Below are 23587 nucleotides of genomic sequence, written 5' to 3' on the forward strand. Positions count from 1 at the left end.
GTCTAAAGACCTCCATGCACCTGTCACATCTGTCACTCATTAACTTGGTGACTTTGGATAAGTCGCTGAACCTCTATAGGTATCACTCCTCTCAGTTGAATAATAAAGAATTGAAACTGGTTCTCTCTGTGGTGCTTCCCAACTCTAGCCATTTGTAAGATCTCTATCTGTGTTACAGGTAAGGCTTAAAATTACAGATCTTCCTCATTTTACAGTAGGGTTACATCCTGATAAACCCATCATAAGTTGAAAATATCCTAAGTCAAAAATGCATGTGGTACACCTGACCTACCGAACATCATAGCTTAGCCCAACCAACCTTAAACTTGCCCAGAACACTTACATTAGCCTACAGTTGGGCAAGATCATCTCACACAAAGCCTATTATATAATGATGTGTTGGATAGCTCATGTAATTTGTTGACTGCTGTACTGAAAGTGAAAACAGAACGGTTGTCTGAGTACAGAATGGCGGTAAGTATATCGGTTGTTGACCTTCGTGATCGCATGGCTGACTGGGGGCTGCCCAGCATCACGAGAGGATCCTACTGCACATCACTAGGCCGGGGAAGAGATCAAAATTCAAAATTTGAAGTAGGGTTTCTGCAGAATGCCTCTCTCTTTCTCACCATCATAAAGTCAAAAAATCCTAAGTCGGAGACTGTCAGTAATCAATTAAATTTTAAAGAAAACCCTGGGTGCCTACAGAGTAGGTTCCTAGTGCTCTGGTTAGTTGATTTTAAGGTGTTCTGTCAGATTTTAAACTTATTATATGTGACCCTAGGAGAAGCATTTTGCCAGCCTGCATTGATTTTGATTACCTAGTTGCAGCTAACATGGATTTACTAATTCCCAGATAAGAGACTGCCCTCGAATGAAGACTCATTCGCCCCAAAGGAGAATAATTGGGGATTAAATCAAATTATGTCCTTTCCTAGTCAGTCATCTGCCAATAGCTCTTTCATCTGAAATGAAGGACATAATGGGTCTTTATATTTTAGAGAATATGTCAGTTTGCTTTTATCTTGTTCCAGATTTCTCTCCCCATAACCTTTTAATATTCTTCTCTTGGCCCCACTCCCTTTGCCTCCCCGGAATCTGTGTGATGCTGCCTCAGCTCTGCTCTGTGCACCGTGGTAGGAAGCTTCCTTTTTGGCAGAGAAGATGTTTCTGCGTGTTTTCTAAGGAGGCTCTTAGGTTGGTTTAACATTATTTTAATGGTAAATAGTCATAGACCATGTAGATGTGGTGGTACTTTGTGAGGACTTTATTCAGGCCCCAGGCTCTGGGTATCATCTTTCATCCCCACCGGGAGCGAGGTAAGAGATGAGAAGAGGTCTGCCTGGGCGACACAGCACGAGCAGAGTGGCTGGAGGGAAAGAGGCAGCAGAAAGCAGCTTTATCTCAGTTCCCTTTATTATAAGACAAGGGGAGTAGTCCTTGCCGTCCACTTGACATCCTGGGATTATGGTGAAGTACAAAAAAATGATGTCTCTAAAGTACTTTGAAATTGCTCCACAGAGCAAGACAGCCTTCCTGCACAAAAGCCCAGCAATGGAATTCAAGTGATGGCCTTCCACCCCTTAAGGGTTGTCATTTGCTTGGAATAATTAACAGTATTTTCTACCAAAATCACACTGACAACTAATGGGAAGAGAGCAAATCTCAACCCAGCCTTTGACTGGTTTCCTGGAAGGAGATATTCTGTGGGTCCATGGACTCCTGTGACCACTTCGGCTTTTTCCTCTCTTCGTTCTTACGACACGTGGCTTTCCTATCTGTTTCTCTTTCTGAAGGATGGTTATGCAAGGCATGAGAGAATTGCTTGAAAGAACAGTCTGTGTGGTTCCTGCCTCACATTACAGCATCTGGAGGAGATGAGAAAGAAAGAGAAAAGCCTGTGGAGTAACAGTGAGTGGGTGGAAGCTGTTAGGAAATGAAAGGGAATAAAAACTGAAAGTAGGATCCCGAGGCCAGCCCGCGTGAGGGCCCAAGTCAGGTTGAATGATGAGCGTTTGGAGCAAGGCCTTCAGAGTGGCTTGAGAGCATGAGAGTAAAAATAGCTGCCTTTAATCTTCCTAAAGCCTCACTTTATCTCAGGAATTGCAGGGGCCTTGGAGGACTGCTTTCTAATTCTGGTAAATGTCTGTATTACAGAGGTGGGCCAGGGCCTCTGTTCTCCAGGGGTACCCACAAGCCTTTGGCCTCTGGCTGGGCAGATGGGGGTGCTTGGCTTGGAGCCTGTCCTCCGTCTGGGGCCGAGAGCATGGCAGCTCCTGAGCCCTGGCCAAAAAACCCAGACCTGCTCCCACTCGCAGATAGTAAAACCATAATACCCCTCCAGAGAGCTGGGCTGAAATCACCATCTTTTCTGCTCACCCCTGATACAAATTCATAAGTCGCCCCAGAGTCAGGGGAAGAGAAGAAGCTTAAAGATACCCACAAATAAAAAACTGCACCTTCAGTAGGCCATGCATCCTATTTAACAAATGCAGGAAAGTCTGGTTCTGGAGGTCAGGTGGTCCCCCTAGAGAATGATTAATTCTGACTCCCCTCTGTTCTCCAGCAAGGCTTCTCGCCTGTCACTGGGCTGCTCGGGAAATGCAGGTGTGTGTTCATTTAAGCAAAACACACGGAGGAAGGGCAGTGAACCATCAAAACCAACAGCCCAGGATGCCCACAGCTGACAGGGCAGTCCCAGGCCTGGTTTAGAGGGCGTGCTTTCACTGATGGTCCCGGAGATCCAGCAGGCCAGAGGCACCAGGGTAACTTAAGGTGAAAGCCTTTTTTTAAAGCCTCAAGCCGATGCTTGTCTAGTCAAGATGTATTTGGAAGTTTATGCTCCTTGCGTTCTTGAAGCATTTTCCAGGCTCAGTTACACTGCGAAGCCCCTAGCTAGTCAGTTACCGGAGTTGCCAGTTGTACTCGTCAGGTCGGGCCGCAGTGACAGGACTGGCCTCCTGACCCCGCCAACTGCAGGGCATAGGGAAACGTGGGAGGGCATGTACCCGGCCGTAAGTGTCTCTGTTGCACTGATCTTTTAATCGAGGGAAACAAGCATTCTGGGACCCACAGACTCAGAGGTGAGCAGGCATCTGACAGCACAGGTCAGCCCCATGGTAGGTCCCACTTTGGGGACCTTTAAAAATCCTCAGACGTGGTCCTCACTACTCAGATTTTTCACTCCCCCTACCCCCCCCTAAAATTTATACTATTCTCAAACCCTGATCATTTCCACTTCTGAAAGCTTTAATGTTTCCTGAAGCTTACCTGACCAAGACATTATCGTTGTTACTTCAGAGTAACAAATACATAAAATTGTCCATACATTTATGTCCCAGGTGCTGACCTAGTTGTAGGGTATGAAATGGTGAATGAAACAGACATGTTTCCTGCTTCTGTTCTAGTGGGAGGGTAGCAATGACCATCAGTTAGTCAGTCTTCCCTTTGATGGTTTGGGTCTCACCAGGTCTTGTACATCCAGAGTTGGGTGTGTGAGCCTGGGCAAGGTGATATGGCCTACTCACTTCTACTTTTATTTCAAAGATTAATGTTTTGATAATTTTTGGCTTTAGCATCCTTTGATTAGGGCAAGAGTCCTTCATGTTAAACTACTAGTTGAGAACAGAAGCGATGATAGAGGTGCAGTATATTAATTCGTTGATAAGTTCACTCCAACACCCAGCACACTAGGAGAGAGTTCTAGAAAGTGGATTATCCTGTCTGGTGACACCTTCAGACTTCTGGGCTCACCCACAAGAGAACCTGCGTCTGCTTTCCTCAGCACCACCACCCCCCCCCCCAGCTGCTGCCAGCAGAAGCATTCACACGACCCCAAGCAAGCCTGAGCACCTCCTTAAATTTTGCACCATAGGCACCTCACTTGCCTCACCCGAGGCCCAGCCCTGGCAGCACCAAACAGTTCCTGAGACCCAAGTCCTACAGAAAGACAAACGTGGTCTCCCACCTTGGGGCCCTCACAGCTGAGCCAGGAGATGTGACTCACTGGGAGAGTAGCAACGGCAAGGTAGTGTGGCTGGTGCCCAAGGTCAACTACAGACCAGAGTTGTAGGAGCTCTCCAAGGTCTCGAAAGGAACACAAGGCGAGTTGAGCTTTGAGCTCAGCCTTGGCGTGGGGTGGAGTTTAGATAAGCTGAGAGAAAGGGGAACAGCATTTTAGCCAAAGGAAAGAGTCTGAGTAGAGGCATCATGGTGAGATGGAAATACAACTTTGGATCTGGATCTGGTTTCTGTGTGATCCTGGCAAGTTACATACCCTCCCTGGGCCTCCTTTCCAAGTTTGTTAGATGACTGTCTCCTCTAAAGGGTTCCTGTGCCATAAGGTGTAAAGTGTCTGCTGCAGTGGCTCCACGTGGGGAGGGGGAGGGGTGCTCAAGAAGCGGTAATCATACAATCGATCGCTGCTGCAGGTAAAGCACGAAGTTCGAAGCTCGAGGGGGTAGGATGGAGCCAGCTGAGCTGGCCTCCGTCCAGGGTCAGCCTTTCACATAGTACTGAACGGGCAGTGAGCAGCCAGTCAGCCCAGCTCCCACACCCTGCTGCACCGAAAACAGAGCCCCTCCTTAGCACACACACTTGGCAAGCACGCTCTCCCAGCCTGTCCTAGGCCTCACCCCTCTTTAGGCCTATACAGCCAGGGGGCGGGGAGCTATTGAGGAATCCCTATTGATTGCAGGCCCCACCCTAGCCAGGATCCTAATCTCACACGTGGCCCAGAGTCCTAGCTGATGACTCAGCCTCCAGTCTCTGCACATTCTGTCCTCACACCTGTACGGGGTGAACTTCTTCAGACCCTCTTGCTCACATTACTGCCCTGCGCAGGCACCTCCAGGGCAGCGGGTCTAGCCTTGGCTGCATAGTGGAAGCCCTTGAAAATCCCGATGCCCAGGCCGTACCCCAGACCAATTCTGTCAGATTCTCTGGGAGGTAGGACCTCCCCTTCCCTATCCCCATCAGTAATTAAAGCTCCTCAGAGGACTGCGAATGTACAGACAAAACTGGGAACTCCCGCAATGGCTCCCCATCGTGGGCTTGGGTTTAGGGCTGGGGCCGAGGAGAAGGGACTAGCCCTGCACTGTGCAGTGTGATCGTAGCATCGCCATCCCCTGGAGCTTGTTAGAAATGCAGAATCAGAGGACTAGCTGATCGTGAATCTGCATTTTTACCAGGTTCCCGGGTGATTCCTGCACACTGTCAAGTTCGAGAAGCACTGGCACCAGCTTTTACTAGACGCTCACAGTGGTCCAAGTGCGTTGCCAGGTATTTACACATGCCATCTCATTTCAGCCTCACAGCCTCTCAGCTGTTAGCGCCCCCTCTGACAAACAAGGAGATACCTGCCATTCGTTCAACAAATCCTTCCTGAGTGCCTAATATGAGAGAAGCTCCGTACTAGGGACTGGGGATCAAAAAGGGAGCTCCTCTGCTGAACTAGTGCTCAGAGACCAATGGGGTATGATGTCAGCGTTATCACTTAACAGCTGTATGTTCATGGGTGACTTCCTTGGCTTCTCTGAGCTCCAGTTTCCTCTTCTGCAGATCTGGGCTGTGGTCATGATTCAGTGATTTCCCCTAGGCCAAGTACTCACCAGAAGGCTTGGATCTAGCGAGAGCTCAAGAATGGTTGCTATTGTTTATACTGGTAAAAATACTACCAGGTTGTGGGGAGGAGGGGGAGTGGGGTAGAGGGACACCAGGCCACAGTGGTGGCTGCGGAGAGGCGGCAGGGATGAGAGCGAGGTCGTGAACGCCAAGAACCTCCCAGGAGGTGATGCACGGGGGAGGAGCCGGGGTGTGGTCAAGGTTGCCCTGTCCTCGCACTGCCTGGCCTCATTTCTCTGGATCAGGCTGGTTCTTCCCACTTTTCTGACGAGTAGATGAATCAGACCACTAGAAGCAGCATGAGTCTGGGCCTAGATCTCGCCCTTGGCCCCTTGAAGCCCTTTGTGGTTCCTCGAGGCAAGACACCGAGCAGCCCCTCCAGACCCGGGCTTGATTCGCCCGAGGTCCTCTCCTGCGCCCCACCTTGGCCTGCGGAGCGCGGGCGCCCCCTTCCGGCGGAGCCGAGCCACGGCAGCGGGCCCTGGCGAGTCCCAGGCATGCCCAGGGCGACGGGGAGGCGCAGCCAACCCGGCTGAGACCCCGTCCCGCGCGGCCCTGATCCCACGGGGTGGGGCCCCGGCTGTGGAATTGCGGCCCGGGCCCGCGCAGGGGTCGGGTCTGCGGAATCGGTTTAGGGGTTTCGTGTTCCTCGGAGTCCCACCATTGTTTCCTGTAATTTAATTTTCTCTCCTGAAGGCGTTGCTAATTAAATCCTTTCTCCGAGCCGTCGTCCCCCTCCCCTGCTCCTCTGTTTATTAATTACCCAGCACTTGCGAGGGAGCTCTCGGCCCCAGCTGCCAGGCGCGCTCAGGTGGATGGGCCTAGCTGCTCGCTCTACTGGCCGCCTGCTCGGCTCCCTCCTCGGGTCTCCCAGGGCTCTTTCCACCTGGACCATGTGAGCAGTCCTTACAAGTCTGATTAAAAGTAGGAACAGCCCTTTTCCTGCTGCTGCTGACCTCTGCTGGCTTGGAATCCATCAAAATCCAATTCATGTCATTTCACCTCCCCTGTCTTTCCAACTCTGAAATCATACTCCTCACTGCTTTTTCCCCTAAGCACTCTTCCTGCCTTTCCCCCCACCGTCCATTGCACAACATGCTAGGCAGAGGTTTGCCACGCTGAGCCCAGTGGCTTGTGGAAGGTCTCACGGCTTATCTAAGGCACAACTGGGACTAGATCTCAGCTCTCCTGAAGCTTAGCCTCTCAGGGGTCACGAACTCAGAAGGCTGCAGGGGCCCTATGTGCCGCACAGTGGGGAGGGGTGGAGTCTGCGGCAAGGGAGAGCTGTGCTTGCCCCTGTGGGGGGGTTCATTCGGTGTGCCCCACTGAGGGCCGAGAATGTCCACTTCTTGATAAGTCTAAGAGTGAGTCCAAAGAGGGTGTGGAGAAAAGGGAAGCCTCCTACACTGTTGGTGGGAATGGAAATTGGTGCAGCCAAAAACAGTATGGAAGTCCCTTAAAAAACTAAAACTAAAGTTTAAGCAATTCCACTCCTAGGCATATAATCTGGAAATGGTGAAAACTCTAATTCAGAAACATACATTCACCCCAGTGTTCATAGCAGCACTATTTACAATAACCAAGACATGGAAGCAACCTAAATGTCCATCGACGGATGAACGGATAAAGAAGATGTGGCACATATATACCATGGAATATTACTCAGCCATAAAAAAGAAAGAAATAATGCCATTTGCAGCAACATAGATGGACCTAGAGATTATCATACTGAGCGAAGTAAGTCAGACAGAGAAAGACGAATATCATATGATATCACTTATACGTGGAATCTTAAAAAAATGATACAAATGAACTTATTTACAAAACAGAAACAGACTCACGGACATAGAAAAACTAATCATTACCAAAGTGGAAAGTAGAGGAGATGGATAAATTAGGAATTTGGGATTAACAGATACATACTACTCTATATAAAATAGGTAAACAACGAGGACCTACTGTATAGCACAGGGATCAATATCTTGTAATAAGCTATAATGGGAAAGAATCTGAAAAAGAATATCTATCGATAGGTAGATATACATATATATCTACGTACGTATATATGTACAACTGAATCATTTTGCTGTACACCTGAAACATTGTAAATCAACTATACTTCAGTAAAAAATTAATATTGCATATTTAACTATAAAAAAGAAAAGAGTGAATCCGATGTCCAAGGATGGCAGTGACCGGAACCACTGGGCACTTTGGACTCACCGGGTGGTGATCTTTCCAAGATGCCACTTACTGCTTAGGGGACATGTGAGCCCCACCCCCATGCCTGCCCATCCAAGGCCTAGTTCTGCCCATGCTGTGGAGAAGGTTCCCAGGCTGGCACCCCTCCCACCGCTCATGCAGGGCCCCCCTTCCCCTCAGGTCTCCCCATGTCTTGGACGCCACTCTCCCCTCCTCTCTAACTGAAATTCCCCATTCAGACCGCATCTGGCCCAACTCTCAGCCCTCTATCAGGCAGAAAAAGAAGGCAGCTCGAGCGGATCCCAGAATTTGGAAGGAGGAGTTGTGGCTGGGTGTGTGTGTGTGTGTGTGCTGTCTTTAAGGAGATACTGGTGGTGGGGATTTCAGGCATCAAAGGAGGCCAGAAAGGGGCATTTGGGGACCGGGACTCTGGGAAGGAGCCCACACACTGGACTGCCTCCCCTCTGGAAGCCTCCCAACTCTGGCTCTCGGCTGCCCTCGGCTCAGAGTTTCAGGTCAGTGCCCTGCTCCCTGCCTGCCAGCTTCTGGCTAAGGCTGCCTTCAGTGGGGAGGACATTAACATGGGATCTCGCTTCGCCAGCTATCCCTTTGGCCCCTCCGGAGGCTTCTCTTTTCGAATAGGTTGTAGATGAGCTTTGGTGTCTGTGTCTCTTCCTCCTCAGAGCCCACTCCATCTTAGGGTCTTTGGTGCCTCCCCTGCTCTGGTCTCTGTGGGAAGGGGTGTGAGAGGTGCCTGGCTGTGCTCGGCCTTCTGGAAGTGTCCCTCCTGCAGGTGCCCGGATACTGCCTGGGAGGGCAGCAGCCCGGAAATAACTCAGGCCTTTCCCCCTGGCTAGGCATTGTCCCTGAGCCCTGGAGGATGGCCTCAGCCCGGGCTGTTCTCAAACCCGCACAGTCAGTCTCTGGTAGAAGCTGCTTCATCCAGGGCAACTCGCCATCATCATCAGTCTGGGAGGAACCAGATACACCTCATAGTTCCTGAAATCAGCCTGTTTTCACCTGCACAGTCACCTTAAGCAGCTGACTGTCCGCTCTGTGAAGAGAGAGGCTGAGCCTTGTTCTTCTCTCTGTTCCCACCAGGGCCTATCACATAGTAGGTGCTCAATAAATGTGTTGGATGAATCAGTCAGTCAATGAATTGATGAATAAAAATGAGACTCCTTGTTACTTTTCAGCAGGGAATTTATTGGATGTCTACAACAGTCCACATAGAAAGACAATCTAGTGTCTGGGTTAAAAGGATAAAGTCAGGAGCAGGCAGCCTGGGTTTGAATCCCAGCTCTGCCACAAGGCTTTGGGCAAGTTATATAACCTCTCTGGGCCTCAGTTTCTTTATCTGGAAAATAGGGGTAGTAATAAATCATACCTCAAGGGGTTGCTATGAGGAATAAATAGTGCAGGTAAAGTGTGTGTACGACAAGGGCCTGCCATGCAGAGAATGCTCAGTAAGTGTTGGTCATTCTCACTCACGGTAGAATTACTGCGACAGTAGTGTCAGTGGACTGCACTCTACACTAGGAAGGGGGAAACCAGGGCACTCCATCATCTCCATTCCTGCCCTCTAAGGTTCACAGTAGAGTTGGGAGACGAAATCCACAAGGAGGGAGGAAGTTAGAGCTGCCAGGTGTAGGGGAAGATTGCCCCAGGGCTGGACTAGTTGAGGAGAGGCCCTGTGGGATGTAGTGGGGCTGGGAGAGGCCTAGGCTGATGGAAGAGGCATGTAGTTGTGGGGTGTGAGGTCACCCACGAGGGGGCAGAGGGCCACAAGGGGGATGGGGACCTTGCCAGTCAAGTCAGGAGATTGTACATCATGCAGGTCATCCCTACATTTCAGGGTTTTCAGCTTTTCAATTCTACTCTAGCTCCTGGAGGCCATCTTGGCAGAAACAGTTCCCTTCTAACCCCATTTGCTGAGTCTGGGTGGGAAGGAAAGAGTGATGGGGAGCTCCCAGAGGCCCCTCTTTGGGCCCAGGGTGAGGTCCAGGGATCTCCAATGGTCCCAATTGAGTTTTCCAGCAGCTTCAGGCTGAAACTCTGGGCAATAAACATGACCCCCTGCCTTTGGTCTCCAACCTGGAGAACCCTGCTGATCTAGACATCAGTTTGTGCCTGATGCACCCAAGCAGGACACCCTTGACCTAGGATGAGCCAAGGGTTTGTAAGAAGTGATCAGAGGGAGGAGACAGGGGGAGCGTGCCCTCAGGACTAAAGTCTTCTCTGACTGTGGTTGCATACTCATGCTCGCATCACTCCTAAATGGAGACTTGAAATTCCCAGAAATCAGCTGGCATCCCTGCCCCTGGATAGTCCTTCCCATCCCCACTTCCACCCACAGCTTTGCTTTTCTGCCTAGCCAACTCCTATTCATTCTCTGTGACCCAGATGTCACCTCCTCTGGGAAGTCTTCCAGCCTACCCACGGCTGAGTGAGTGCTCTCCTCCAGGCTTCCCTAGCACCCTGTCCTCCTCCTTCCATCAGCCCTCTCGTACCACAGGACCGTCTGTGATTGGTCCTCTTCCTTGTGACCTCCCCCAGGTCAGGCAATGGGTCTCATTCATCTTTGCCTTCCTGGTTTTTGGCACCATGCCTGGCATCGAGTCAGCATCAATGAATGTTTGAGGAATGAATGGAGAAGCTGGGCCAGCACCACCCAGAGAGAGAGGAATAGGGCAGAGGCAGAGGCCAACACCAAGAGCAGCTGAGCTACCCCAGACACCGCCTGCCCCACCAGCAGGCTCGCCTGGCTGGTAAGCAGGTCCAAGGTTCTGCCTCATCTCTAAGGCACCTGGGATAAGACAGGAGTCAGGCATCCTTGCTCTCTGCCCATCACCCCCTTTTCTCCCCAGCAGGAGGGGCTGCTTCCCAAGCATCCCTGAGAGCATGCCCAGAAGCAGGGCAGGAGGGACATGAGGGGGAACAATGAGGCCAGTTGGAGGACACAGGGTACAGAGAGGAGCCAGGGCATTTGGGGGACCGAATACATGGAGTGACGGGGACAACCATGTTCTTAGTGGAGGAGACTGGCTGAAAGATGGCTGCCAGGACCGAAGGACTGGGCTCCTCATTATAGTGGAGGGGGATGTGGTTTAGGTCTCCTCAAGTACATCCTTTCCCCAAAGCTCCTTTGGTTCCCGAGCGCCGGGGAGCCCAGTATCTCACTGTGTCTGACACTGGGTGTGGAGACCAGAGGACCTATGACCTCTATTGCCACAGGCAGATGGTTCCCCACGCCCCGGCTTTGGGAGTCAGAGCGCTGTGCATAAAAAAGCTCTGAACCCCTTCCTCCACTCAAGGTTGCAGAGTGGTTATTGAGAGTGACACCATCAACTGCCAACCAATGGGCCAATGACAGCGGCGAGCGCTGCGGGGGCCCTGCACCCTGCCCAGGGTCATGTTCTCCTCCCAATTCCAGTGCTCCTGATGGCCTGTCCTTTGAGGTCACACTGGTCACCCCACCTCAACCTTCAGGATCACCTTGGATCCTTTCGCCAGTGCCCCTTCCGCGTCTGTGAAGTGCCTCTGATATCTTCCCTTCCTTACCAGCCTACAGCCACTACTCCCCGCTAGACCCTGGTTACATCATACGCAGATCATAGCAAATGCCTCTTATCTGGTCCCTCCCACTTCCAGTCTACCTGCCAAGGCTCCATTTTCTGAACTCTAGCTCTAATCAGGTAATTCCCTTGCTCAAAACCTTCAGTGGTTCCCTATTACCGGTCAAATTTATTCCAGATCTCTTCTTAGCTTGGCATTCAAGGCCCCTCTGCTAAGGTCCCAACTCTTAGCCTTAACTCCCTCTGCCTCACTGTGATGTCCCCTATCCTAACTGTTCCACAATCATTCCAAGGCTCCAGGCCTGCTCCCTCCACCTGGACAGCCCTCTCCATCCCTCTCCACCTGCAGAGATCTCATCCCTCCTTCCAGGCTCTGCCCAAATGGAAGCTCCCTGCTCCCTACCTCTGGATGTGCTCTCTTCGTCCTCTGAGCCCTCCCAGGAACCTCTCCCAGGATGTGAACCCCTGGAGAACAGAGCTGCCTCATTTGTCTTCCAGCCCCACTGTGTGCACAGCCCAGTGCTGTGCACATCAGGGGAAGAAGAGGTATGGAGCGAGTGAATGAGCACTGATCTGTGCAATCATTGAGCACCTACTATGTGCCTGGTCCCTGCCAGGCATCCAGGGTACAGTGTGAACAAGGCAGGTGTGTCTGCCCTGTGGAGTATGGATAACTCACACTCTAGAATGTGCTGAGGATTAGCTGCAGCTCCATTCATCCCTTCCCGCCGGCCCCAGCATATCTCGGGGCTGCCTTGCTGGTTGCCCCTTGGTGTGTGTTCAGGGAATGCCGACCCATATACAACACTGGCCTTGGCTGAAGGTTCTTCAACAGCCCAAGTAGAATGAGCACTTTGCAGCTGTGTCCTCCATCAGTCCAGGCCTGCACATCTTTGGATGCATCAGAGGTTATGCCCATTCACCTGCTCAGGGACCACTCCCTCCCTGCAGGGCTCAACACCCTCCCAGCTACCAAGGTGTCCACGTATTATAGGAGCCAAGAGGGCAGGGGGCCCTGGCTGATCCTCAGTGGTGGTCAGTTCTGGCTGAGACGGAGGACGAGGTGGACTCCCCTCTTCATTCACTCCCCAGCTGTCATGGGAAGGAGTGGGAGAGGAGGATTGGGGGAGGGAGGAGGAGGCAAGTTCCCAGGTGGGACATTCCATCCCTGGTGCCTGTGGGTCCACAGATCCCAGCACGTAGACCTGCTACCAACCAGGGTTGGTACCCACACTTTTACCAACCACACAGCACAGTCCTGACCACTCAAAATGGACACTGGCTGATGGGCTGGAGCAGGACCCTGGGGGCCCCACACAGCTGCCAAGCGCTGCCCTTTTCATCGCTGGATGCGAGGTGAGCCCGGAATCCCAGGGAAGGAGCAGGAGCAGCTGGGACAGCAGGGCTGGATTGCTCAGGGAGTCTGGACAGTGGTTATTTACCTACTGGAACAGAAGCGTTTTGAATACTTACCTTAAATATTTTAGCAGCTAGTATGACTGTGTCAGTGTATTCCAGCCTTGCCAGCCCTGCTACCAACCACAGTGCCAAAACAATCACATCAAGTCCAATTTAAAACCACATATTTTATTGATGTTCTTCATCGACAGTATAGGGCCATGTGTACAAATATTTCTCAAGTCCTCCACCTGGCAACCTCCCCACTGTCACCCCCACTGACCAGTCAGCCAGGAGATGACTCCCGGCACATACCCCTTTTGCTCCCTCACAATGCTGGGCCTCCAGGAGACTGAGCGTGGCGGGGCTGGCTTCCAAGCTTGAGCTTCAGGGTCGGGAGTGAGCCAGGCCCTTTCCCTTCTCCATTTCCACTCCCACTGATTCAATATGGTCAGAACTGAGGGTGAGGAAGCCCCCCCCCCCGCCCCAATGACCCCTCCATCCAGGAAGCCTGGGCTCCCCTTCAACCCTCTCTGCCACATCCCTCCCCTCCAAGTGACCCATCCTGCTGACCAGCAAGAAGGCAAAGTGACTTTTTCAGGGGGTGGGGACATGGGGGCAGCAACAGGATGCTCTTGGTGGCAGGGATTTCATCTTGTTCACCACTGTATACCAGTGCCTGGTGGAGACTTGGCACATAGCTGGTGCTCAGTAAATACATGTAGGATGAATGAATGAATAATATAAGGGGGAGAAGGATGAGCAGGTGGCACCATTACTACATTAGTTCTCTAGGGGGCGTGAAGGCAGAACCAAGATAAAGTCCTCCCAAGCTTGCTCAAGAACTCGAGGTGTTGTGCAGTGTCGTGTGGCAATGGTTGGGGTCACTGTGGCCACCAGCTGGACACTGCAGAGTGTGGGCTCCAGCAGACTGGATGGCAGAATGGCCTTGGGACCCAGTCAGGAGGGGGCACTTGTATTGTCCCCACTCCCTCATATGCCCCAGGAGTCTGGTCTTCTGGGTCCCAGAATGCAGAGCAGTGCCCCCATCCAGAGCCAGTCAGGGCTGGTCTCCCAATTGCACCCCTATATTCTGGTGTCCCCATTCCTGAGCCTCAACTCTCCCAATCTCACTCCTCAGAGTTGAACATGATTTTCCAGCTTTGCTCTCCCCACCACTGCCCCGACACTGCTCCATCTCCCTGTTCTCAAAGGCCAACCTCCTCAACTAGCATTAATACCTAGTAGTCCCATCTCCCTGGTGGTCGCGTAGGGTCCTGAAAGTTTGCATCATGATTTTCAGACCACTCCATGCCCGCCCCATCCTCCACGAAAGCAAATAATTCACAGGTATCCCTGCAGATCTTGCCTCTGGATCTGGCAATCATGAAGAAGACACTGGCATCTTGGGGTGGGAAAGGATCTTCTTTTCCCTGACCCTGTGCAGAAATTCTTTCCACAGCATGCCTGCCAGATGACTGCCTAGCCCCTTCTGGAATACCTCCAGTTGTGAGGCACTCACTACCTTCCCAGGCAACTATTCAAACACTGAACAGCTTTAGCTGCTAGAATGTCCTTCAGAAATGAACCCATTTGCCCCTTTCATTCTCAGTCCCCAAATATCCCAATGCCCAATCTCTGTGTGACCTTCTCTCTTTCCATTCTTTCTCTATTTTCATAACAACATTCCTCACCACTTCTCTCTCTCTCTCTCTCTCTCTCTCTCTCTCTCTCTCTCTCACACACACACACACACGATCACATGCCCCCTTCTATATGGTTGTGCAATCACATACCACTCTCATTTATCAGTATCTCCCTTTCCTTCTCTCTTCTTCCTTGCCTTCCCAGCATCTAGCAAAGACCCAGAGGCTGGGGACCAATGGGAAAGGCTGGAAGAGTGCCAGGGAAAGGAAGCATCCAGCCAGGTCCTGGATTGGACTGGGTAGCCAGCTGGGGCGGGGTGGAGAGGGGACAGCAGCTAGAAATCCCAGGCCATTAGCTGCTGTCTCCCAGAGAAAGGGCCTTGCAACTTGAGGGCTGGGCAGCAAGCTACTGAGTTCTTTTTTCCTTCCACCGTTAAAAATTCCACAGAGGGGATGAGGACACACACCCCTCCCTTCCCAACCTCACTAGCAGCTGGCAGAGCTGACTTGGGTGCCTCTCGCACATGGTAATTTTAAACGTTTTTGCCAGACTCCAGGTCCTGGGGAGCTTCATACCAGCAGCAAGAATCCACTCCCCACTCCTAACACGGGGCTGAGAGGAAGCGCTCTAGCAGATAGCAGTGATGACAGGAGACTTGGTGGAGCGTGGGTGAACCAGGCAGAGGGGAAGAGCAGGCACCCCAATGGGGAAGAAACAAAAGCAGAGGCTCTGCACAGCTAGCAGCCACCAGGCTGGCTCATGGGGAACCTAGCAGTGCCTCGGTGGCCATTCTCCCTCCTCGTCATGATCCACCAGCCAACGCTGTTCTCTGTGTGTTACAGAGCAGGGGTGGATGCTAGGACCTTACCAGTCCAAAGTTGTAGTGGGCCATGGGTGGAGACGGGGTGTTGTGGTCTTCTGTTCACGAGGAGTCAATACACACACAGAGAGAAATGACGGGAGTGCCCGCTACTTGTCCCGCTGCTTGGAGCTCTCACTTCCAACATTGAACATGGGGACCAGCAGGCCCAGGAGCCACCTCTTTCCGAAGACCTCCTGTAAGTTCTTGCGCCAAGGCCGGGCCCTCACTGCCACCCCCTTCCGCGCCTGGTGGCGGGTCTGCCCCCGGAGGATCAACAGCAGCTGATGGCAGCAGAAGCCAGCGCAGGCCAGGCCGATGGCAAACCAGAGGTAGAGCATGAGGATGACGAACATTTCAGGACCAAGGACAGCTCCTGCAGGGGGCGGGAAAACAACAGAATCATTTTACAGCCAGGCCACGCACTGAACTGCCATCCAAGCAGGCGCTTTCCACTAGGGGGGGAGATTAATGAGATTGAAGCTACATCTCAGCTCTGCAGCGAGAGAGAGGAACAAGTTGTCCTAACTTTTTCTTAGTGCTGATGGCTCCTGAGGCGAGAGAGGAGAACTGAGGACGTGGAGGAGAAAGGAAAGGAAACTTCTATGGGCAGTGCCTAGATGCCAGCATTTCCTCAGGGTCAGTGATACCATCTCTCTCTCTCTCTCTCTGCCTTCTCTTTTGGGGCTAGAAACAGGGAGAAGGGTTTTTTTTTCAGGAGGAGAGAGGAGCGAGCTGAGGACCCTGGAGAGGGAGCTGGTGCCTGGGCAGCTGTCTAGACTGCAGTGCCTTCTCTTCGGAGCTGTGAGCACTGGCTGGGAGGACTCGGGAAAGTGACAGCATGATGGAGAACAGGGCCTAGTCATCAAGAAGAATAAATCACGAGTTTCAAGGCAGTGCAGAGGATAATTCAGTCATCAATGTTAAAAAGAGGACAGTATGGCCACTGGAACTTTCAGCCAGAGCCGTCCTGTCAGAGCTTGCTAAGGCTGGAAGAGGCCCCCAAGGTCATCAGTCTAGGTCCCTGCCTTGAGCTGGACCTTCCCTAAACCCCTCTACACCGGCACTCTCCATGGCTGGTTTAAACATCATTGAGTAAGAGATTCCCCACTCTTCCTCCGAGCTGGGGTGGTCGGTCCGTGCTAAGCTTGAATCTCCCAGCTCTGTGGTCTTGCAAAAGTTTCTTAACTTCTCTGAGCTGCAGTTTGCTCATAATGTAAAATGGGTATAACAACAATGATTCCATAGGGTTGCATGATTCAGAGAAATTGTGTGCGCAGTGGCCAGCATTCTGGTTCACACTCAGCGCGGCACTCCCTGCTGGGCATCCTTCACAGATAAGGAGACTACCTCCAAAAGGGGCTCAATTTAGCTCTTAAGACCATCACGCTTTCTCCTTCTCCTTTCCAGGGCTTGGAGATCTGGCTGGGCTACAACTTTAGCAGCCTTGACCTGCCCAGCAGCCAGGGCAGTGGGCCCTGGAGAGAACTCAAAAGCCCTCCTCAGCCCCTCTCCCCAGCAGGGCAAGCTCACCATCACTTCCTCCAGTGAGATGCGGGTACCTGCCAGAGACCCTACCTTACAACCTATTCAACCTCTGCAAATCTCAACCCTATTCCTCCCTTCTCCAGCTTCCCCTGGCGCCCATGGACCTCTTCTCATCTCCCCACGTTTCCATTCCCAGACCCCTGAGGGTTGGGCTTTTAAAACTTTTCCAGGGACTTCCCTGGTGGCGCAGCGGTTAAGACTTCACGCTCCCTATGCAGGGAGCCCGGGTTCAATCCCTGGTCAGGGAAGTAGATCCCACATGCATGCCACAACTAAGAGTTCACATGCCACAATTAAGCAGCCTGTGAGCCTCAACTAAGGAGCCGGCCTGTCGCAACTAAGACCCAGCGCAACCAAATAAATAAACTAAAAAAAAAACTTTTCCAATCTGAGCAGTGGTGGACTCAGTGGCCAGGAGGATGTGGATACGATTCAGGTTTGCTCATTAGCATCCCGCTCTTGCCCTCAGCCCTAGGAGCTTTGATAGCAGGTTTCTCTTTGCAAACTTGGGGACAAATAAAGTCCTGCTGCCCGGGGGATGGAAAGTTCAGTCCAGCTGGCTTGCACGGGGGGCAGGGGGCAGCAACGGGACAGGGCTCACCTTGGGCTGTGCCATGCCTCTGACCCACTTCTTCCTTGTCAGCACAGGTTAGCTCAGGCAGCCATGTGCGGGATGAAGGATCCTGGGGCCATGGTGCCCTCTGGGGTGTAGGAATGCTACAGGCAAAGATGGCCTTCAAGCTGGGATGTGCAAACATCAGAGCTGTCAAGCGCAAGCCTGCCTTGCAACTCAGCCTCAGGGACAAGCCTGGGCTGATGGAAGCTGTTTTCCACAGTCTCTTTTTTTCTGGCGCTAAATCAAGGCATGCAGAAAAGACCTTGTGGCCTTTCCCCGGCCCCTTGCAGCAGCTACAAAAGGCTATTCTGGGGACATGCTTTCTCTCAAAGTGTTTGAAGCTGCCTAGCCTGGCTGCCTCAGCTCCTCTGAACTATTTAATAATAGTTCTGCTTTTTTAGAAAATCACAGAATTTTCCTAATGGGCCTGAAGGGTCACACCATCCAATCATTCCACCCCGGCTTTCCACCAAGCACCTATAGCACCTCTGACAGATCATCACCCAGCATCTTTAATATACATCCTGGGATAAGAAGCTCTCTCTCTCCCAAAGTGGCTCATTCATCAAGAAGCAACTTCAGAGAGGCAGTATTGCGGGAAGAATGTGGGCTCTGGAGGCTAGCAGCTCTGAGTCCAAAGCTTGGGCTGGGCTCATACTAGCTGTGTGCTTTCAAAGCAACTTAACCTTGTTAAGCCTTTGGTTGCTGAGTCTTTCAAAATGATATAATAATACCTACCTCACAAACTTGTCCTGAGGATTGGATGAAATGAGACCTGCACAGTGGTTAGCACATAATATTTGCTCAACAAATATTAACCCCTTTTCCCTTCTACTGGACTTTCTGGCACCCACCACACTGGCGTACTTTTCCAAATGCCATGACACAGGTCAGATGGTGTCACCTCCATTTCCCAGATGAGAAGAATGAGGCTCAGAGAAGTGACACAACCTGTACTGGTCCCACGAAGCCAAAAGAAAGAACAGCTTCTAAAGTCTAACTGGCCAGTCTCCTTCCTCTCTGGCATCAATGGAGGGCATGTGGGTACAGCCGCCAGAAGACCCCTCCCACTTCTGGCTCCCGGGGCCCACACACAGCCATCCCGTGCTCTGGTGGCAGATCTGCCTTAGGGGCAGTGCCACAGTTGGGGACAGCTCAATCTAGCCAACGACTTGCCCCTTTTTACACCCTCCTGTGCACCTGGCCTCCGGAGCAGATGAGAGGGCGGTACCCTCAACCGTTTGGGTTGAGAAGAGAGGGAGAAGGGACAGGAAGGGAGAAGCTGAACAGGTGAGGTGTGTGTCAGGGCAGGCGAGAGAAGGGCTGCCAAGGGGAAAGATGAAAGGCCGGCAAAGGAGGAAGATGAGATGGGAGAGTTGGAGATTAGAAATCATGGCCTCGGGACTTCCCTGGTGGTCCAGTGGTTAGGCATCTGCCTTCCAGTGCAGGGGATGTGGGTTTGATCCCTGATCGGGGAACTAAGATCCCACATGCCATGGGGCAACTAAGCCCGTGCACTCTAGAGCCCGCGGGACAACTAGAGAGCCCCCGCACCACAACTACCGAGCCCGCGCGCCCTGGAGCCCGAGCACCACAAGTAGAGAGAAACTCGCGCGCCGCAGCGAAGAGCCCATGAACCGCAACAAAAGATCCCGCATGCGACAGTGAAGATCCTGCGTGCCGCAGCTAAGACCCAATGCAGCCAAATAATAAAAAGAAAAAGAAAAAGAAATCTTGGCCTCCTTTTCCTAGTGGGTCTGGTGAGGAGGTAAAAGATAGTGGGACTCATGTTTCTGCTAGAATAGGGACCTGGGCCCCAAGACAGGCACTGACTGGCTCTGTTCCCCCATCAGATCAAAGCAAGAGGTTCCTCTTCTTTACCTTCCTGTCTCCCACCCAAACCTAGCACATATGGACAGGCCTCAAGCCCAGGCTTAAATCAAACCATTTCAAGATCCTCTCTTTGGAAGCACCCATTTTTATGTGATGAAACTACTTGGAAAAGAAAGTGTAATCAGTCTCTCTGGCTCTCCTCGTCTCTCCACCTGCCGGTGTCACACTCCACCCGCTAGCCCGCCCACTTACCCTCCCCCGTCCTGGTTATTTCAGTCCCAGCAGCCTCCTATGCTGGCGCCAGGATCCAGAAGGTCCGAGAGCTCTGAGTTCCGGGCCCAGCTCAACCACCAGCCCTCAAGGCAACCCTCATAGCTGGGTCCTTCTTCCAGGGTCTCTGTGTTCCCACTGCCAAATGGCACAAAGTTTTACGCCTGCAAAGGACTGGGCTGAGGCCCCAACAAAGACCAAAACGATGGCTTCCCCCAGAGTGGGGCAGAATTTTATGAATGTCCAGCCCAGGCATATCAAGACAATTTGGGGTTCTCAGTGGAAGAAGCTGCACTCTGTCTTTTTTGTCCCTGAAAGGTCAACGGGGTATGAAACATGCTGCATTCCCTCTGCTGCTGTGCGTTGTCTAAAGACCTGGGAGGCAGGCCAGAGGCTGCTGCTAGGAAGTAGTAAGATCCTGGGCAGCCATTTAACCCCATCTGAGCCTCAGTTTCTTCATGAGAAATGGAGATAACATCACACACACACAGCTACGTGTCCATATGTGCAGGCTACTAATTGTAAGAGCCAAGTCAGTCAGAGTCAAAGGCCAGGGTAGGTGGAGTGAAGGAAATGAGGTAAGGGCAAGTTTCACGGCCAGGTAGGGTGGTTCCTGGCTGGTTTCAAGGGCTGGTTCCTGCCACCAGGAACCAGGCCCCTCTGGGCCTGGTACCCCATTCTCCTTGGGGTATGCTATATAAAGCACAATCCTCACCGGGGGGCATAGCTGAGCCCCAGTGTGAAGGTCTACATGCCTGGCTCCTGCAAGTGTAAGAGCCTCCTGGAGGGTCAGATCCCACACCAGTCCCGTGGCTCTGTGGTGTGAAGATGGAGTCCTTAAATATGGCTGCATCTCCAACCAGGACGTTCCTTGCTCTGAGCCACCTGCAGACCGGAGAACAACCTGGAGGGGGTCAAATATAGTGGGTAGGAGGGCGAGGGTTAGCCTTCTGCCGGGACTGGCCCGGCACCCTGGTCGACCTCACTGTGGTTGATCAGCAAGACCTTGGGAGGGCAAAGTCCTCGGAGGAATGTGTGAGCAGGATTGGGGTCCAGGCAGAGGAAGGCCATAGCATGGGGGTACCTCGCAGGCTGCACAGAGGGATGGCCAGCAATCAGCCCCTCCTGGCACAGGGCAGGTGTATTGCCTGGTTTGCCACCATTCTATGAGCAAATGGACAGTGGTGAGCAACGAGGAGAAGATGAATGAGGATGGGGGTGGGGAGGGAGGTTGCCAGGTGACATACAGCAAGCCCAGTTAGTCTGAATTTCAAATAGATAACTAAAAAAATTTAGTGTAAGTATGTCCCCTGCAATATTCAGGAAATACTTATATTAAATAGTTATGCATAGCTTATCTGAAATTACAATTTAATTGGGCATCCTGTATTTGCTAAACCTGGCCAACTTGGGGTTGAGGTAGGAGGTCCTTGCATAGGGCCCAACCTGCCTGCCAAGGCCCACTCACCGGAGAAGAACTGGCTGATGGAGGTGGGAAGGAGCGTGAGGAAGGCCAGGGGGTGGGCGAAGGAGATGGAGAGGACTGCGGAGATGTAGGCCACGCCGGCCACCATGGAGTAGAGGCAGGCCAGCGAGGTGTAGAGGCAGAACAGGATGAAGTTGCGCATGTTCCTGCTCCCGATGCAGTTGCCGGTGAAGAAACAGTGATGGTCGTGCCTCAGGGTGACTCTGGCGCACACTCGGCAGAAGTGGGTGCTGGGCGGAGGGCACAGGGCCCTCCTGGCTGCGGTCCCCTGGCAGGCGTCCAGGTCGTCTGGGGAGTTCTGGATGACCAGGACATAATTACCCAGGGCGTTGGTTGAGAGGAACAGGAAGAATGCCCCATGGAGCAGCGCAGGTGAGAAGAGCCGGGCGGCCGAGGGGTCCTCACGCATACTAGGCAGGAAGAGGAAGAGCTGCAGCACGAAGGTCACCAGGGAGATGCACAGGAAGTAGGCGGGGGCCACCAAGTTGAGCAGCCTCAGGGCCAGCATCCTCGATTACATTCCTAAGGGGCCCAGGGTGAGAGGAAGACTCACTGCAGCGTCCAGAGGGCTCCCTAGGGCGCTCCCCGGCGCTATCTGTCCGTCCTGCTCCACGCAAACCCATGTCCCTCGGATCACCCCTCCTCTCTTCCCTAACCCGTGACCAAGCAGGCGTGAGACCCCGAGATCATGACAGCCTCTGGGAGCCAAGCCCTACCTTCTGGTGCCCACCTCCTCCATTTTTGAGCCACCTCGGCTCCTTGACGCCCCGGGGGTCAGGTACAAGGAGGGCGAGGTGGGGACTTGTTCTCAGTCCGTAGGAGGTGGGTGCGGGTGGCGGAGCGGGGGCTGCCTAGGGCTCTGCTTTTTTATGGCAGTGGAGACGTACCCAGGTTTGGGATTCCTCCTTCAGACCCCCTAGGAGGAGAAAGCAGAAGATTTGGGGTGGGGGCAGATAGAAATGACCTACTGGAAGTACTGTTTCACCTCCCCTTTCTCCGTGCCATCCCCCATATTGGGCAATACTCAGGGACCCTACCCATAACGCAAAGAGCTTTGGGGATATGTGTGCTTGCCTGTGTGTGTGTGGGGGGGGGGGTGTTCCTTGTGTGTGACTTTGTATGTGTAATCTGTGTGCGCCTCGGTATCTGTGTTTGTGTATGTGTGTATCTGTGTGTACACACACGCAGCCGCTGCCACCTGGCTTTTTAGAAAAAATCAATTACAACAATCGATACATTCCCACAAGCACTTAGGCAATGGGTGGGCTGGGGGGCGCAGCAGGAATACCTGTGTCAGCCGGTTCCGGTCAGCCCATCTCTCCGAAGCTGGCTGCCCTAGCTATTTCTTGGCAAAGAGCGTTTTCATTTGAGGCGACGAAATTAAAATCCCCCCCTCCTCCACGCTTGCCTCCCGCCCTCCTGGAGCGAGAAACCCAAACAACCCCGATGGCGCTGAAACCCCTTCGATGCCAACAAGCTCTCCCTGGGCGCAGGCGTGTATGCTTGGCCAGGTTTCCACGGGATCGACCCCCGCCGCTGAGCGCAGCCCTACCACAAATTTATTCCACCCCGCCCCACAGCCCCGGTTCCTGTCCAGCTTCGGAAGCCACCTAAAAATAGGATTCCGGGCGCCCGCGAGAACTTTTCCAGGGGCTAAGGAGCAGGCGAGCCCGAGGCGCGAGAAAAGTTCTGGGAAGGCTGCTGCACCCAGGACGGGCGAATGCCACTAGGCCTCCGTCCAGGCTGTCCCGTCCCCACTGGGTGACTGATCACCTTGGAGTCCCCTTCGCAGGTGCCAGTGCCCCAGGAGACTCGCGGCCCCCGTGGGGACCGCGGGTCCCTCTCCGCCGCAGGGGCTCAGGGCAGGGCACGCCCGGGGATGGTCGCTGGGGGCTCCCGGGGGCTGCGGCGGCGCTGCCCACCCCAGAGAGCCCGCGGCCCGGGATCCGGCGAAGCAAGTGTCTTCCCGACGCTGGTCGCCAGGGGGGCCGCGGGAGCAGCCTCCAGATGCGCCGCGGCGCCTGGAAGGCGAAGGACGGGCTTGGGGAGTGCGGGGCGCACGGCGGGCGGCCGCACCGCAGCCCCGGCCCTGTGCGGGAGAAGGGACAGCGGAGACCGCCGGGGCGGCCCGGTGGCCGTTTAGCACTGGCGCCGGCCGCGTCCGCGGCGGCGGGCGGCACAGCCGGAGCCCTAGCGAGGCAGGCAGCGCGGGCGGCCGCCGGCTTCTCGGCCACCGCCTCCCGGACGCCCGGGAAGCCGCCCCCCGCGCGGCCGCCGCCGCCGCACCGCCGCAGAGCAGTGGGGAAATGAACTCACCAAGCTCTGGTCGCGGACAAGGGGAGCCTCGGACGCCGGCTCTCGCCCTCCCCGAGGCTGCAAAGTTGTGGGCTCGGCCCCGCCGGCTCGCAGCCTCCTCACGCTTCGCTTCGGGGACTGGGCAGGTAGCGGGGGTGTGGGGAGGAGGGAGCGGGCAGCTGCCGTCTTCCCACTGGGGCGCCAGCGAGTGGGGGCCCGGAGACGGCGGGGATGGC

At 53.5% G+C, this 23587-nt stretch overlaps 2 protein-coding genes across 2 annotated transcripts in view; one reads left to right on the forward strand and one right to left on the reverse strand.

The window, feature by feature from the left end:
* TMEM63C (transmembrane protein 63C) overlaps window positions 1-23587 on the forward strand; it is a 135863-nt gene that overhangs the window by 1464 nt on the left and 110812 nt on the right. The gene's annotated exons all lie outside the window — the stretch shown is intronic.
* On the reverse strand, window positions 13339-23528 carry ZDHHC22 (zinc finger DHHC-type palmitoyltransferase 22). Its single transcript, XM_007184521.2, has 3 exons — window positions 23373-23528; window positions 21039-21578; window positions 13339-15679 (listed from the first exon to the last, which is right to left on the reverse strand). The coding sequence occupies exons 2-3, from the start codon at window positions 21562-21564 to the stop codon at window positions 15414-15416; spliced, it is 792 nt and encodes a 263-aa protein (XP_007184583.2). The 5' UTR covers window positions 21565-21578; window positions 23373-23528; the 3' UTR covers window positions 13339-15413.

Source organism: Balaenoptera acutorostrata, chromosome 3, assembly GCF_949987535.1.
Source record: "Balaenoptera acutorostrata chromosome 3, mBalAcu1.1, whole genome shotgun sequence".
In the NCBI taxonomy this organism is placed as follows: Eukaryota; Metazoa; Chordata; class Mammalia; order Artiodactyla; family Balaenopteridae; genus Balaenoptera; species Balaenoptera acutorostrata.